We start from the raw sequence: 15318 nt of genomic DNA, 5'->3' as shown, positions 1-15318 counted from the left end.
TTGAATGTTGACAGGGGTTTTACTCTGGTTTTTAGCTTTGTGTGTGTGTGTGTGTGTGTGCGCGCGCGCGCACGCATATATATACACACACACACACACACACACACATACATACTGATAATTTCAGTGTTTTATATCTTTGTTAACTTTATTTTTACATTCAAGTGCCATATAAATTTTACAAAAGAAATGAGTTGCATTTGATTTGTTCATTGAGGTCCAGCTCTGAGGGCCTTCTGGTGGTTCCCTCCCTGTAAGGTTACAGGGAACCAGGCAGAAAGGGCCTTCTTGGTAGTGGCGCCCGCCCTGTGGAATGCCATCCTGTCAGATGTCAAAGAGATAAATAATTATTTGACCTTCCATAGACATCTGAAGGCAGCCCAGGAAGCTTTCAGTGTGTGGTGTTCTGTTGTGTTCTTATTTATTCTGTTGGCTGGGGCAACGAACTCAGATGGGTGGGGTACCCAAATTAATTTAGTTTTATTTTATTTCATAAAACTTATGCACCACTTGATTCCCTTGTGCTAAAAACTATCTGTCACCGGGGTGGAGATTGCAAAGTTCCTCCTCACTCTTTTTCTCTGCCCATTGCAGTGACTAGCTCTGTGGAAAAAGAGCTCCGGGCAGTCAATGAGTCAACAAATCATTTGCGGGACCTTCAGGAACAGCTGAACCAAAACCTGACCACCTTGAGCACTGATATCAACCAGACTTTGAAAGAGTGTGGTGCGCCTTGCAAGGATGTGCGAGTGCCGAACCTGGAGCCTGGGGCCAATCTCAGTGCGGTAAAATGGAGTTGGAGCACAGAGACCTTGGGAAAGGGATGGTGGGTTTTTAGAGAACCTGGGAAGAAGCACCACTTTCAGGATAAGTGGGCTTAGCTAATTGAGTGACACTAGTGAGACAGAGGCTAAAGGCAGTGTCAGGTGGTGCAATAGATGCCAGGGTGGAATCTCAGCTGAGGGCTGGCTACAGTGTTGGAGCGTGTCTACAAGATGCCCACGGATGTGTTTGTCTGGTCTTGCCAGCACGTAAACATACAAACGTCTTAGTGGACGCCCTTACCTGTGTCAGTGTAAACATGTGAGTGAAACACAAAGATTCCTACCCCTCCCAGAACACAATGCATCATCACTTTAATTTCTTATAGATAGATAAACTGCCCCTTTATCTGTTCCCACAGGTTCCGGATGTCAGCCGCCCACTCCAGCTGTTGACCAATCTGACAGACTCAAACCCTCAGGACACCATTGCAAAGGTAACATCCTTCACTCTGTCCATCTTTTCTCTCTCCTCCACAATCAGAGTGTGCCACACAGAGCAGGCTTTCTGAGTGCCCATGCAAGGTGTCAGTGTGCCAGGGACGGCCTGTCTAGGAGAGGCTGTGCAGTAGGAGCAGAGCCACAGACTGAGCCTAGCAGCATAAATCATAGCCTTGGGCCACAGGGCTCCCCTGATGTCTCAAACCATCAATGCCTGTATCCCATTCTCAGAAGGTATTGTTAGCCCACTTCCTCTTTGGAATCAGCACGTATTGCAATGCCTTTTTGATTCACATTGCTTTGCCCTTTGTTCAACACTATAAGAGCATATGTGATTCTGAGATCTCTGTGTTGTTTGTCTTTTGTTTCCATTTGCATATGTCTTTATTCTGGGTTCTGGCACTGGCAGGCAAGGCAAGTTCTGGCTGATATTCCAAAGAAGGTGTCTGAACAAACAAAAAAGGTGGTGTCTGGTAAGTGGTTTCAGCAGATAAATAAAGTTGTGTGTATTCTCATTTCAAGAACCAGTTGAAAGGCTGTGGTTACACTTATAATGTCCTCAGAAACTAGAGGTCACCTGCCAAATATCTGTTTGATCAGTTCACATTAATATGTGGAATTTATTCAAGTCTTAGCTCTCAGTCATTCAATATAACGGTTTACAGTTATGCAATAGTGCAGCCTTTTCTTTGTTTAGAAATTGTTATTCTACAAATATACTTTCTACATAGTAACTGGAGTTCACACCCAACAGTTTCTCACATGTGCATGTTTAAGCAACATGGCATTTCCTGTCCTGAAGCTGCAGTTACAGCTACCTGGTGTGGATGCATGGAGTGACAGGTGTGAGTTAATCACATGTGAACATATGAAGCTCTTGTTCTACAGTCAAATCAATGGTCTGTCCACCCCAGCACTGTCTACTCTGATTCACGGTAGTTCTACAAATTCCACTTGAGATCCCTTAATTGGAGATGCTGAGGAATTCAGTCTAGGACCTTGGTCATGCATTCACTCTTATCACTGAGCTACAAGATGTCCCAAAACATTTTAAAAATATATGTCCTCCTATGGACCAATGCCACATACACACTGTTGTTTAGAGGACATGGCTAGTCTGCACATTCTTGCTAGCTCCTCCATTTATTAGGCATCAGTGGGGCTCAGTCAGGGCTGTCTTAAGCATATGTGGCGCTCGGGTACAAAGATCTGCCCGGCGCCCCACCCCCCAGTTGCCCAGTCCCAGGGGCGCAGGAGGGCAGAGCCGGCCACCCACCTCAGCATCTCAGCATCTCACTGGCTTGGTCACCCCCGAACTCGTGGTGCAGAGCCACCTGCAGCAGAAGAGCCTACCGCGGTGCTCCGACCGATGGACGGGCTCCTCCCCGGACTCAGCTCTCGAGTCCCGGACTCTCAGCCTGGTGCCCCTGAGAGCCCGGCACCCAGGTGCCCCGCACCCCTAGTGCCTATGGGTAAGACAGCCTTGGGCTTAGTGGAGCTGGATGTTTCCCTTCTCCCAATCCACAGCTTTCCTTGTCCTTCCTGCTTTGTCTTCCATAACTTGAACTGAATGAAGGATGGACAGCCAGAAATGAAGGAGGCATGAGATTTGCTGAGATGTGTGAATGGTTCTTCCTTGGAGAGCTAATAGGCAATTGGGCATAAAATGCTACATATCCGGAACACATAGCAAGTGGCTGCCCTGTGGTAAGATGCTCTCTGCCATAGTGAACAAAGTATATTTGTTTATCTGTGTATCTTTTGGTCCTTGCAGAAGGAGAGTCTCACCTCCGTGATGTCGAGCTAGCGATTGAAGATACCCGTAGCAACTTTTCCACACTGAGCAGAATAGGGAATATCTCTCAGTCCATGACAGATGTTGTCAGTTGGGCAAATACCTATGAGCCAGATATTGTCACCTATGATAGCTACAGGTATGAATTAAAGTGTTCTTAGAGTATTGTAAGCTCGGGAAATCCCTTAGGTTAGCTTAAGCCACAGTAGGTCCTGTGTTGGGTGAAATGTTGATCCCCTGTCCCTCCTGACCATGAGTGGTCATATGTTATCAAAATGGCAGCTGTAGGAAACGGGATTAGAATGGTAGCCTAAACGAAGGGCTAAAAGCTTTCTGGCCACTATTTTGGAAGCCTCTGATGTGCAGTTTCACGTCACACGGATGGTTTCCCACAGCATTTTTGAACAGGGCACCACATCTAATCTGCAGTAGTATGAAAATTAAAATCCTTGTCTTCCAATTTGGTTAATTGGCCCAGATAGCACTTGTTTTTCTTCAGTGCTATACCATTGTTCATAACCTAGGCTTGGATGGGATCTCATGTTTTCTAATTTGCTTCTTCTTGTTGCCAGGGCTTTGATGCACATGCCAGCAGAGTACAGTCTTGCTGACGTTGGTTTTTAGCAGAGATCAACCCCATTACCAGGTTTTGGCTCCTTCCTTCCCTTAGCCATTGCCTTCTGTTGGAGTCTTAACTGTTTTCCTTTTCCTTACTTTAGGTGGATTGCTGGCCTTTGCCTCTGCTCTCTGGTGCTCGTGATCATTGTATTCAACGTGCTGGGCCTGTTGTTTGGGGCACTTGGGCTAAACCCGCGAGAGATGCCTACCAAACGGGGCTGCCTCGCAAACACTGGTGGAGACCTCCTCATGGCGTAAGAGACTTTGCACCTTCTCCCATCTCATGACAGAGAGTCATCCAATAAGTCTAAGGAATGTAGGAAGCTGCTGCTGCATCATATGTCAGGCCCTTGGTTCATCTAGCACAGCACCATCAATGCTGACTGGCAGTGGCTTTCCAGAGTTTCAGCTAGAAGTCCTTCCAAGCCCTACTTGGAGATGCCAGGGATTCATCCTGGAACCTTCTGCATGCAAAACTCATGTTCTGTTACCTTATTACCCTTCCTGATGATTGCTAAATGTTGCCAAGCTGCGTTATGGCATAGCAAATGTGAGAGCATGGGTGGCAGGACTGAGGAGGCAGCTGTAGATCTTTACATGTATTGCTGGTTGCCTGATTCCCCAGCTCTCTGGGAGCTATTCTATGGAGGGTTTTCCCATACACAATCTGTTTTGTGTACAGGCTCCTACTAGAGAAAGATAGGGTGGGAATGTCCTTAAGTATCCAGAAATGCAGCGTTACTGGCAGATTGGCACAGTGCAGAGCCATACCCCCTGAGTATTTTGGCACCCTGACCTTGTCCTGGACTTTCCCATGGACCTCTGGCTGTTCCTTATGTTTATCTGCTGGATTGTGTGTCAGAATGAATGGAAGGGTTGCCTGGGGCAAATGTGCAAAGGCTCCGATGGCTGCTCTTCAGCGAAATCCCAGACCTCCAATCATGTTTTCCCTTCTCTGACAGGAGCGTTGGGTTCAGCTTCATATTTTCATGGCTGCTGATGCTGCTGGTTCTACTGACATTTTTAGTTGGGGGAAGTATATACACAGTGGTGTGTCGGCCGTGGGCCGATGGGCGTCTCCTTCAGGTAAGTCCCTTGGGCTACCATGAGTATTCTTTGATACTGCTGAGTGCCGTCTGCAGTGGAACAAGGGGGGAAATAATGTGGGCGAGGAGAGAAGTGAGTCATGGTTTCCCTTAACACCAGACCAGAACCCACACACTGTAACCTTAGATTCTTATCCTGGGATCCCATCTCTCCCTCTTGTCAATCATTATCATTTTGGCATGGAAATTGCTGAAGTAGGCATGAGACAGCCAGGCAATCCCACAATCTGCAGAGGAGGAAATCGCAGGGAGAGGGAAATACTGAAGATGTTGTTTTGAGTTGAGAGGCTAAGAATCTAATGAATGACTATTTTCTTCTAGTTTCTGGACACACCAGGGTTGTTCCCTGAATTCAACCTGACACGGCTCTTGCATTTGAAGAGTTCTGATGTGAACCTCTCCAGCTTGTACAAGTGAGTGGCTGCCTGGCTGGATTCCTCCATGGCTTCCTGCCTGCTGTGACTTTGGTCCTCAGCTTCCCAAAGGGAGAGAGACTCTTGAGAGTAGGGTGGGAACTGCAGGCCTGATAGAGTCAGGCATGCAGTGTATGGGAGTAGGGTAAAGTAAGTTCCACCCACTTGCCAACATGCAATGTCAGGGTACCATGCACAGCCATGCCAGGGGGCCCTGGTGCAGAGAAGTCTTTTTAAAAAATTATTTTCAGATTTTGAAATTTGCAAACAATTCTCAAACAACCAACACAGAAAGAGAACTCTTTTTCTTTACATTTCCAGCATGTATTTGACTTTGTTTTATACAAGCTAGTTTACTAGCGGTTAAATACCAATGATATATCATTTTCATATAATTTTCTTTCAACGTATAACATGCAGTAAACTTCAAATCCCAGTTCCATAGCTTCTCCCATGCTGTAAGTTGTATATTATGTCCAAAGTCCCTTGCCCAGTATAGACAGGGAGCTTCATAATACAGTTGTACCTTGGAAGTCAAACGGAATCCTTTCTGGAAGTCCGTTTGACTTCCAAAATGTTCGGAAACCAAAGTGTGGCTTCTGATTGGCTGCAGGAAGCTCCTGTAGCCAATTGGAAGCCCCGTTGGACATTTGGGTTCCAAGGAACAGTTGCAAACTGGAATACTCACTTCCAGTTTGCAGCGTTCGGGAGCCAAAACATCCAAGTACCAAGGTGTTCAGGATCCAATTTGACTGTATAATCTTAAATGTGGTGGAGAGAAGTCTTTCCCTGACCCACAACTTCTCCATTCTGCCAAGAGTTTGCTAGAATAACAGCCTGAACCATGCTTTTCTTTATCTGAGGTACCTTTCAGCCAGATGGCTGTGCTTCTTAGTCCTGCTATTTCCCCACAGTTCTTGCCCCCATGCTGAGCTTATGTCACCAGCAACCCCATTGCCCCCTGGCGTAAGAGTTAAACTACATGATTGGAAAGCTTGATTGCATGGTGATGCTGTTTCCCCCAGTTTATGTTTGACATAGCACAGTGTATCCTGGTCTCTTAGCTCGGTTTTCACTCTTGCAGGAACTGTGAAAACAATGCCCCCTTGTGGAGCACCCTTCACCTGGGTGAGGTCATCCCTCTGGATGAGATCCTAAACACCAGCAAGGTCAGTGATGAGTGTCTGTAGGTGAATTGAGACAGCCACAAGAGAAATTGAATGACCAGCAAGATTAGTGTCCTCAGATATGCTCTGGGATAGTTTAAAGTCCCGATCTGGGGCATATCTTCAGCCACCTGGAGAACCCCAGAGAAGTGTCCTGGGAGACAGGATTGTTATGTACTCTGCACCTACTCACCTTCTTTTTCTTTTACTCTTACAGTACACCGGTAATATTGATGCAGCCTTAAAAAAAATAAATATCAGTTTGGGCTCCACTGACCTCCTGAAGGATGAGCAGAAGCATCGCCTGCAGGAACTGGGCTCAAAGGATGGGCTGAACCTGAATTTTTCCAGTGCACTGAAACAAGTGAGATGAGAGGGTGGAACAGCTTATCACAATATGATTTCTTTTCTTGATCTTTATGGGGTTTGACATTGTCTGGTATCTTGTGAGTTATGTCACATCTGAAAAAGAGTCGTTTTTTAAAAAATAAATAAAAAGGTTAGGCCATTCAAAGTAGTTTAGATTGCCAAATAGGACTAGTGACTTGCCTAGAAAATGATATCATTGCCAGTAATAGTAGTGTAGGCTCCATCCCCACAGAAAAATGCATGCCCTTCATGCTTGCTGGGGTATGAATTGCTGCAGGAAGGAATCCGTCAGCTGGGATATTCTGATTAACTGACAATGGAAGGGTCGTTGGGTTGATGATGTCAGCATAGGCTACTGGCAGCTGCTCAGTCTGTTCAGGAGAAAGGATAGTGTCCGGAAAGGAGTTTCTTTTGGGTGCAGCCCAAAAGGAAAGCCGTCCCCCAACAAAACCTGTGCAGGTTACTGAGTTTAAGAAAATCTCAAAGACATCTGTATAATGAAATCATGCCATTCCACATAAATAAAAGCAGCAGTTAACACGTAAACAGGACAGGATTTGCCTGGTGCCTAAAAGCAACGACGAAGATGCCAGGCAGATCACCCTTGGGAGGGAGATCCATAATTAGAGCACAGTCACTAAAAAGGTACGCTCTTTGGATGGCACCCACATGTCCTTTTGTAGGTGAGGGCACCCAGAAAAGAGCCTCTGATTGTTGTCTCACAGATCATTGGAGGTGGAGGGATGAGGTGAGCTTTCTCTTCCCAGAGGTGTGATGTGAAATAATAATAGCTTACGTATCAATGGGTTCAAAATGAAATAAAACAAATTGGAAAGCGGATTCTAGGAAGTGTGCGAACTTAATCTGCCTGGGCCCTGACCTTACTCCCTCCAATGTCTCTTGCTATCCTTGAGGAGCTGACCCACAGTGTGCTCTCTGTCCCTTTCTTTGCAGATCAACGAGACTGTGACAAAACAAGACCTGTCTTCATTGGCAGCGAATCTAGATAAATTGGCAGAAAACACAGTGAGTGGTGCTTTGATTGGGAAATCCCCATTCTTCTGCAGTGCTTCTCTCCCCCAGCTCCCTTTCTAGGGGGAGGGGCCCTGTAGGTGTCTTTTTGGGATCACTTCAACCCAGAGCTGGCCCAATACATTTTGGCACCTGAGGCGGACCACAAAATGGCACCCTCCCTGCCAGAGAAATAGAGGTGAATGAAGATCTACATTTGGAACAAGAGGGAGAATTGAATTAATCTTATCCAACAGCTGAAGTGAAAATGAAATGCTGTCATGGTGGGGGGAAAGGGGCCTATTCTGAATCATGTCCCCACCATTTCTTCTCTAAGGGTGATAGGAGACCAGCAGCATCTCCTAATTGCCAAGAGGTCACTGTAGATGTGGCATGGGGGCAGGGAACTGTTGAGGAGAGGCAGATCCAGCCCCCAAGCAGTGTGCCACAGCCGTCAGTGCCACTGCAGCAGCAGCCATGGGCTGAATCGGCTGTCCCTGTGGATCCTGCTGCCTGAGGTAGTCACCTCATCTTGACTAATGGGTAGGCTGCCCCTGATTTAACCCCAGATCCTCCCTGAAGATGGGAAATAATTGCATCCCACATTGTCTCCTGGAAATGTGCCCACTTGTATGTGTGAAAGCAGCAGAAAACCTATCAATATCTCTTCACAATGGTGGTGCTTATGAACATATTTTCAGGCAATTAATGAGAAAGCTCGGAGCGATTTTCAACTGGAGGCCAGAAGGCTGAAGAAGCTCCAGGATTGGGTCAATGACATGTTTCCTCCTCAGATGGTGAGTGCTGCTCTCCCCAAACACCTTTACCTCCTTTTGGCCCAGACCAGGTGCTGTCTTGAACAAGGCCTCTCTGGACGGTTTTGATTCTTGGCCCTACCAGGCCATAAGATGGTTGATATCTGTCCCACCTTCTGTCAACTCATTCCATCCAGCTCAGTGGGTGGTGCCCTCTGATGAGCTTTCTCTGTCCTCAGCACATCCTGAGAAGCAGCATTCAAAAACTGCAGAAGTCTGTTCCTCAGATTCCGGTAAGCAGGACAAGGTTCGAGGAAGGAGTGATCTGGGAGGTGGGGCTTTGATGCCAGGCTTTCTGAAGGACACCCCATTAGATATTGGATGGGTGGGGAAGTACAATCTCTGCTGATTGTCTGCTGACAATCTCACCAGGCCTCCTTGCATAACAATGTGAGAACTCAAGGTAACAGGTGCCAATTGGAAGATACAGAGATTTCCCTTGGCATTGACTCTGTAGGGGTGGAGTTTCAGAACCTGGAAGACTGTGGGAGATTGACAGAGTTGGTAGGCATCCCAAAGATGGACAGAGGATGTGTTAATGGGGCACTGGCAGAACTATGCTTGTGTGCGTTCGGGGTCTGTATGGTGCTGGGTATGAAATGCTAAGCTGCAGTCCTTCATATGTTGGACTCGCAGTTCCCATCAGTCCCAACCAGCATGGCCAATGGTCAGGATTGATGAGAGTGGTAGTCCAGCAGCATCTGAAGAGCTGCAGTTGTGCAACTCCCGCTAAAGCATACCAAAAAACCTGTCTCAGCCTTATGATAATATACCAGTGCTGCTCCCTTATGCCCATTGGATTATGTGATGTTCTGCTCAGTGGTCTGCTCAGATCTGTATGGAAAGTGGTGGTGAGGGCAGCCCATGAGACTGGCTCTGCCAGGGAGTGAACTTGACAGTACTGTGTCCTGCCAGGGTACAGCGAACGCCACGTTGTCAAAAATAGAAGATGCTCAGATATTTATGAAGTGGCAGGTGCAGGACGTTGTCAAAAACGTGAGTCTTCTTCTCATCATTCAACCTATTTCCTGGTGGGGGTACACAGAGGGCATCATTAAGACTGGATTTGTGCATCGCCACATAATGTAACATGGAGGCTCATTCCCATAAGTCCTATAGGCCTCTAACTATGATATTAGACATGCTAGTGAACAACTCTGGAAAATGGGAATACAGGCAATGTAGTGGAGAGGAGGACAAGTGAAAGCTAGTGCTCCCAAGATAGGGACATGTGACACCCCAGCTGATTTTACCTTTTCCTGTACCCCATACGACAGCCCAATTTCCCTTCCTATTCTTGGAACCATTAATGGAGCTTGGATAGGGGACTGGAGCCCCATAACTGAACCCCTTTCCTTGCTTGGAAGCTGTTGTCCTATCCTCTAACTTGCACCCACCCATCTTACCTTCTTACATCTAGGAGACTTCAGCTTTCGTGAAAACTCTGCTGGGTTTATTTGAATCATATATAGACTGGGCAAAGAGTACCGTAAGTAATGCCAACTGCTGTTGATGGAGATTGGGCTTAATCCTGAGTGATGACAAGGTGGGAGCCTGGTTGTCCTTGCTTGTATACTTCTGCTATACTCGCATCCAGGCTGGATGCTTGCCTGTGGCTATGCATGAATTTACTGGACCTTTTAGCCATAGTTTATTTATTATTTACTGGTTTAAAAGATTTATAAACTGCTTAATCAAAGCACTCTCTAGAGACGGTGCGCATAACAAAGTTATAGTTTAAATGTAGATGAAATCTGCAAAGCAATAAAAAACAAGTATATATAAAACATACTGCATTTTTCCATCTATAAGATGCCCCCTATTTTTGAGGACTCAGATTTAAGAAAATGGGGGGGTATAAGATGACCCCTAATTTTTGACATTAATTTTAAGGAAAAAACCTGAGTCTTATACATGGAAAAATACGGTAATTAAAACACTGATTAAATCAGTAAAACTTTAAGAACAAATATGAGTAACTAAATTATATGTCTGGGTAAGTTTGCAATAGACGTCAAAAATGATATGGGGCAGGGAACCTTTTCTGCCTGGTGGGCCAGAATTTTATTTCCAAATCTTTGACAGGTTACTTTTGGCAGGTGGACGGAGTTTTGACACCAGGTGATACTGCAGTTTGAAACCTCAGTTGTCCCCATGCCCTGCTGCCTGAACTTCTGAAAACTGTCAGGAGCACTTTTGCAAAGGGCTTTCAAATAGTCACACACTCCTTTTTGAATGTCCAGTTTTTGGAGGTTCAAACAGCAACACCTGGTCCTCCATTTTGGGAAGATGCCCATGGGACTCATGAAACAGGAAGGAGGAATCCTGCTGAACTTATGGCAGCAGATGAGCGAGGGTTAATTTCTCCTGGCTTGGCTGCACTCGCCTGTTTCCTACAAGTGTGAGCAGCCAACGTAACACTGAATCCCACCATCCTGCCCATCAGCAGCCAGTGCAAATATCTGAGGGCAACTCCAATATGCTGACAGAACCTCACTCCTGGCAGCAGTCCTGTTGCAGCATTCTGTACTTAACAGCAGTTTCCCAATCAGCCAATTGCATTCAGATGCCAGTCTTACAGCCTCATGCACAGGTGGCCCTGGAGGCATATGTAAGCAAAATCAAGTTGATCTCCCGGAAAGTGTACTGCCGTTGCCCATCTTACTTCTAGGGTGCAAGCACAGCATGAAGTTATAAGGTTGGCAATGCCAGGACAATTCCTACCATGTGCTTAGCTGGACTGGCAACATTTATGATGACAACACAATGAAGGTGTTTGGCCAGGAAAGGAGTGCAGGGCTCAGGATTTTTCCTTTGCTGGTCATGATGTTTCCCTTGTCTTCTTTGCTGGCAGATCAAAGAGCAGGTGGGCCGCTGTGGCCCTGCAGCCTGGGCACTGGATAGTGTGAATACCGTGGTCTGCAGCTGCGTTGTCAATTCATTGGTGAGGCAGTCAACATGAGGGATGAGGTGGGGTGTGGCAATGAGCCAGCATGGATAAGGGACAGCAGGGTGGCAGTCCGTAGGTTGAGAGATGGAGACTGCAGCCCAGGATGTAGGAGTAACTGGTAGGTGGTGGGGCCACAGAAATTGTAACTACCTTGGGCAGAGGCTGTGCTGTGGCTCTGGGAATCTTGCCTGGGGTGGGGCATGGAAAGAAGCTGGGGAGACATCTGCACGTGGGACAGATCTGCACGTGGGACAGCGGGAGGACTGACAGCTGCCTTCCCCTCTTCTCCCCCTAGAACGCCTTCTGGTTCAGTCTAGGCTGGTGCACCGTCTTTCTGCTGCCGAGCATCATCTTGGCTGTGCGGCTTGCCAAGTTTTACCGCAGAATGCACATGGATGACGTCTACACGTGAGGATGGGTCATACTTTTGCCTGTCACCCTGCCTATGGCCATGGATCAGATGCTTTACTTCTCCCCCCCACCCCACTCCCAGTACTGTTCACTGATTATAGGCTTGGACACCCCTTAAGCCCTCTACCTTTCAGTTGGTTCCATTGCCTAGAAGTGCAAGTCCAGGTAGGGCTGCTGCTGTGGTATTCTTGTAAACCAACCATCCCTCTTGTGAAAGTGTCTGCTTTTAAGATACTGATGGAAAAGTGGGTTCTCCAGGGGAAGCCTCTAGGGGAAAGTGCTAACTGCCTTCTCTAGTAAATGAAAAAGGGAATGTTTTGACTTCCCACTTGCTTATACTCAGAAACAGCTTTCAACCTTTCTGGCAAAACATGATCCTGTGGAAGCCACACCCATGCTGTGTTATCTGGGTTTGTTGTCGTTGTTGGCATCTATCCGTCTTGGAGAGACAATGGAGTGTGCCTCTGTGGGTGAAGTCAAACTGCTGTGATAGGGACATCGAGGTGACCTCTCCAGAGCACAAGCCTGGGCAGTGTTTCGCAATAACAAAAAATCCCCATGACCCTGGGCATGAACTAGACTAGAGCCATGACAAGGTCAACAAACTATTGACCTATTAAGGCAGCACTTCAGAGGGTGCATAATTCTAACCTTACGGCTAAACGTCTCTGCACCCACTTTGTCTGTGCGATGCCAGAAGTAGACCCAGAGAAGCCTTACTATATGTAAGAAGCCTTACTATATAAAGGAGCTATGCTAGCTAGCGCTTAGGTGCATTAAGCTTGGTCGATGGACATGGGTTTTTCTGCCGCTCAACAGGCACCCAGGATTGGCAGCACTGCTGAAAGGTTGCATTGTCCTGCCATCTGGTTCCAGTATAAGCAGTTGGGGGTTATAGTACTCTTCTTTTTATTTCCCTTGCCCACATTAGGGTTAAGGGAGCTTAGCATGCATTCTGGAAAGCCTTTGAGGAAGCTGTCATATATCCCATTGACATTCTCTTTCTTTTACTAGGGACGGTGCCATGGAAAACATGGAACTGTAAGTATCTTTTCCTACCTCCTGTCTGTTTGGTGTGGAGTTCAAAAGAAAGCTGCCCTAGATGTAGGAAATGACTGTGCAATTTAAGTAACGAGAAGGAGGTCTAGTACTGGAGAAGGGTGCTGAACAAGACCATTTTGGGAAAGGAGCTCTGCCAATTCAATTATGAAGCTCTCTTGCTTTGGTGTTGGTGGCTGAGTCAGAAGACATTTAATGCTCTGCAGGGTATGCTTTTGGTCTTCTTTGTGCTAAGCTGAGCTTTCTGTTGCATGCTGGCCCCAGCTGCACAGAGGCAGTCCCTGGGGTGCTGCTAAGAGGAAGTGTGGCTGGCATTGTGCACAGAACTCACCAAATCCTATCTGGGCATGAACTGAATCTTAGCTGCAGGGAATGCTTTTACAGTGGGTGGGGGCTAGGAAAGTATTCATCCCCACTTCCACTAAGGCCAATAAGACTGATATAGACCAGAGAGGTTTCTCCAAGTGCCATTAGTTTTTAAAAAAATCCTTATTAGAAACCCCTTTCTGCTTCATGCCCTGCCCAACCACCTAGCCTCAAGCTTAGAGCGCTCTTTCTACTTTTCTCCCTTTGCAGATCAAGGCCACCACATATGTTCAAAATGCCCCGAGCAGAGCTGAGGAACTAGCAGTTACCTTGCCAATTACCTTGCCACCTATCGTTCTTGAGCATCACTGAGGATGACACATGAATGTCTGCAGAACTGCTTTGCTTCTCTTCCCAATGCGGAGCATAAGGATCACCACTCAGAAGCAAATTCTCCCTGGCCAAGTTGGCTTATCCTGCGAATGACACCATTAGGGGTAACTGCAAGACATGCTACACAAAAGCAGGCCTAGCTGTGTTCCCAATACGTAGCCCCACGTGTGTGTGTGTGTGTGTGTGTGTGTGTGTGTGTGTTTCTACCCTAAAGACTGGGCTTGCAGTCTCTGCACTATGACATTTCTGCAAAGCCACCATCCTCCCATTGGGACTGTAGCTCCTTATGCCATACGGTGGCATGTATAAGTATTCTGGAGAGCATGCCTCTTCTTCAGTGCCTTACACACTTATATGCCATTGAATGAGCCTGCTGGCTTGGGTTGATGGCTGACCGTGCTTGCTTTCTGTCCATAATAATGACGGTGGCTCCAGCGAATGCAATTAATCCACCCAGAAGCAGCAAAACTCTCCCTGTCCCCATCTCTACTTGGGGTTGAGGAATGCCGTCTGATGCGGCTGAATCCAGGATTTTGTGTGACAAAGCTAAAATGACTGGCTGGGGAATTTTGGCAATTCAATTATGGGCATTACAAGAAGCATCATGCTGAGCAACATGACAATCCTCCAGCAAGGAAGTGGGAGCTGACTTCAGTTTTATTGGGACTACTTTATTTTTTTAACCCTCTGTGGTTTTCTACTGTGTGTTTAAATTTACAAAGCAAAATCGTGTGCTCTAAATCTCTTAATAATGAAGGTATAACTGAATTTTGTAAAATGCATTGACAATGCACCCTTATTTAAAAATGCTAAATAGTGCCTTACTGTCTCAGGGCAATTTCTATCTATCCTTTGCAACAGGGATGAGGATCTTGTGGCTTTCCAGATGTTGTCTGACTCCAGCTCCCATTAGCCCTAGTGATCATGGCAAATGATAAGGACTTATGGAAGTTGTAGTCCAGCAACATCTGGAGGGCCATACATTCTCCATTCCTGCTTAACAAGAATCCCAGCAACCAGCAAGTGCTAGGTGGTCCCACCTTCTCCCCATCCCTACTCTAGACTGGAAAGAAAGGAGCAAGTACTGTATAGCAAAAGGAGCCGTAGCTAAAAAACAACAACCAAACAACCCATACTGTATGGTTCTGCTAATCCACATGTGCCGAAAGCACATGTTGCCTTAGGCCACTCGTCAGCAACCTGTCCTCCAGATGTTTCAGACAGTGATTTCCCAAGGCAGTACCATTGCTGAGGCCGATGGGAAATGGCAGTCCTAAACATCCGAAAACCACCAAGTTGGCAAAGGCTAAGTCGGTGGCTAGAACACTTTTTCACATTTCATGTCGTCCCTTGCTACCTCAGGACATGCATTTGTATGTTCCCCTATCGTATGAACTTCTTCTACCCCCCTCCTTGATTTGCAGTCTTTGGCATTTTATATTTTCCCAAAACAATGAATTTATACAAATGCATCGTGCCAAAAAAAAGTAGGTCTCACTGCGTACCGAAAACTCTAGTAGAACTGGGAATGGCCTCAGCCTAACTTTCACGCCTTCAATCTAAACTGAGGGTGGAATTCAGTATAGCACTAAGGCGAACTTCCATCCGTGGAAGGATTTTTCCTTGTGCAACAGAGTGTTCTCC

General features: G+C 46.6%; 1 protein-coding gene across 4 annotated transcripts in view; it reads left to right on the top strand.

The window, feature by feature from the left end:
- Positions 1-15318, top strand: part of LOC310844171 (prominin-1-A-like) — a 32858-nt gene extending 17540 nt beyond the window's left edge. For all 4 annotated transcript variants that reach the window (XM_083737940.1, XM_083737943.1, XM_083737941.1 and 1 more), the window contains exons 8-25: positions 595-785; positions 1184-1258; positions 1672-1735; positions 3037-3196; positions 3777-3929; positions 4638-4761; positions 5103-5194; positions 6279-6363; positions 6578-6724; positions 7684-7755; positions 8442-8537; positions 8735-8788; positions 9471-9551; positions 9976-10044; positions 11410-11499; positions 11801-11913; positions 12931-12957; positions 13552-15318. In XM_083737940.1, coding sequence (XP_083594066.1) covers positions 595-785; positions 1184-1258; positions 1672-1735; positions 3037-3196; positions 3777-3929; positions 4638-4761; positions 5103-5194; positions 6279-6363; positions 6578-6724; positions 7684-7755; positions 8442-8537; positions 8735-8788; positions 9471-9551; positions 9976-10044; positions 11410-11499; positions 11801-11913; positions 12931-12957; positions 13552-13603 — 1745 coding nt within the window. In that variant the 3' untranslated portion in view covers positions 13604-15318. The remainder of the gene's footprint in view (positions 1-594; positions 786-1183; positions 1259-1671; positions 1736-3036; positions 3197-3776; positions 3930-4637; positions 4762-5102; positions 5195-6278; positions 6364-6577; positions 6725-7683; positions 7756-8441; positions 8538-8734; positions 8789-9470; positions 9552-9975; positions 10045-11409; positions 11500-11800; positions 11914-12930; positions 12958-13551) is intronic.

Source organism: Podarcis gaigeae, assembly GCF_964106915.1.
Source record: "Podarcis gaigeae genome assembly, chromosome: 5".
NCBI classification, from domain to species: Eukaryota; Metazoa; Chordata; class Lepidosauria; order Squamata; family Lacertidae; genus Podarcis; species Podarcis gaigeae.
Note: the sequence above shows the minus strand (reverse complement) of the source record. Positions and strands in the feature narration are given on the sequence as shown.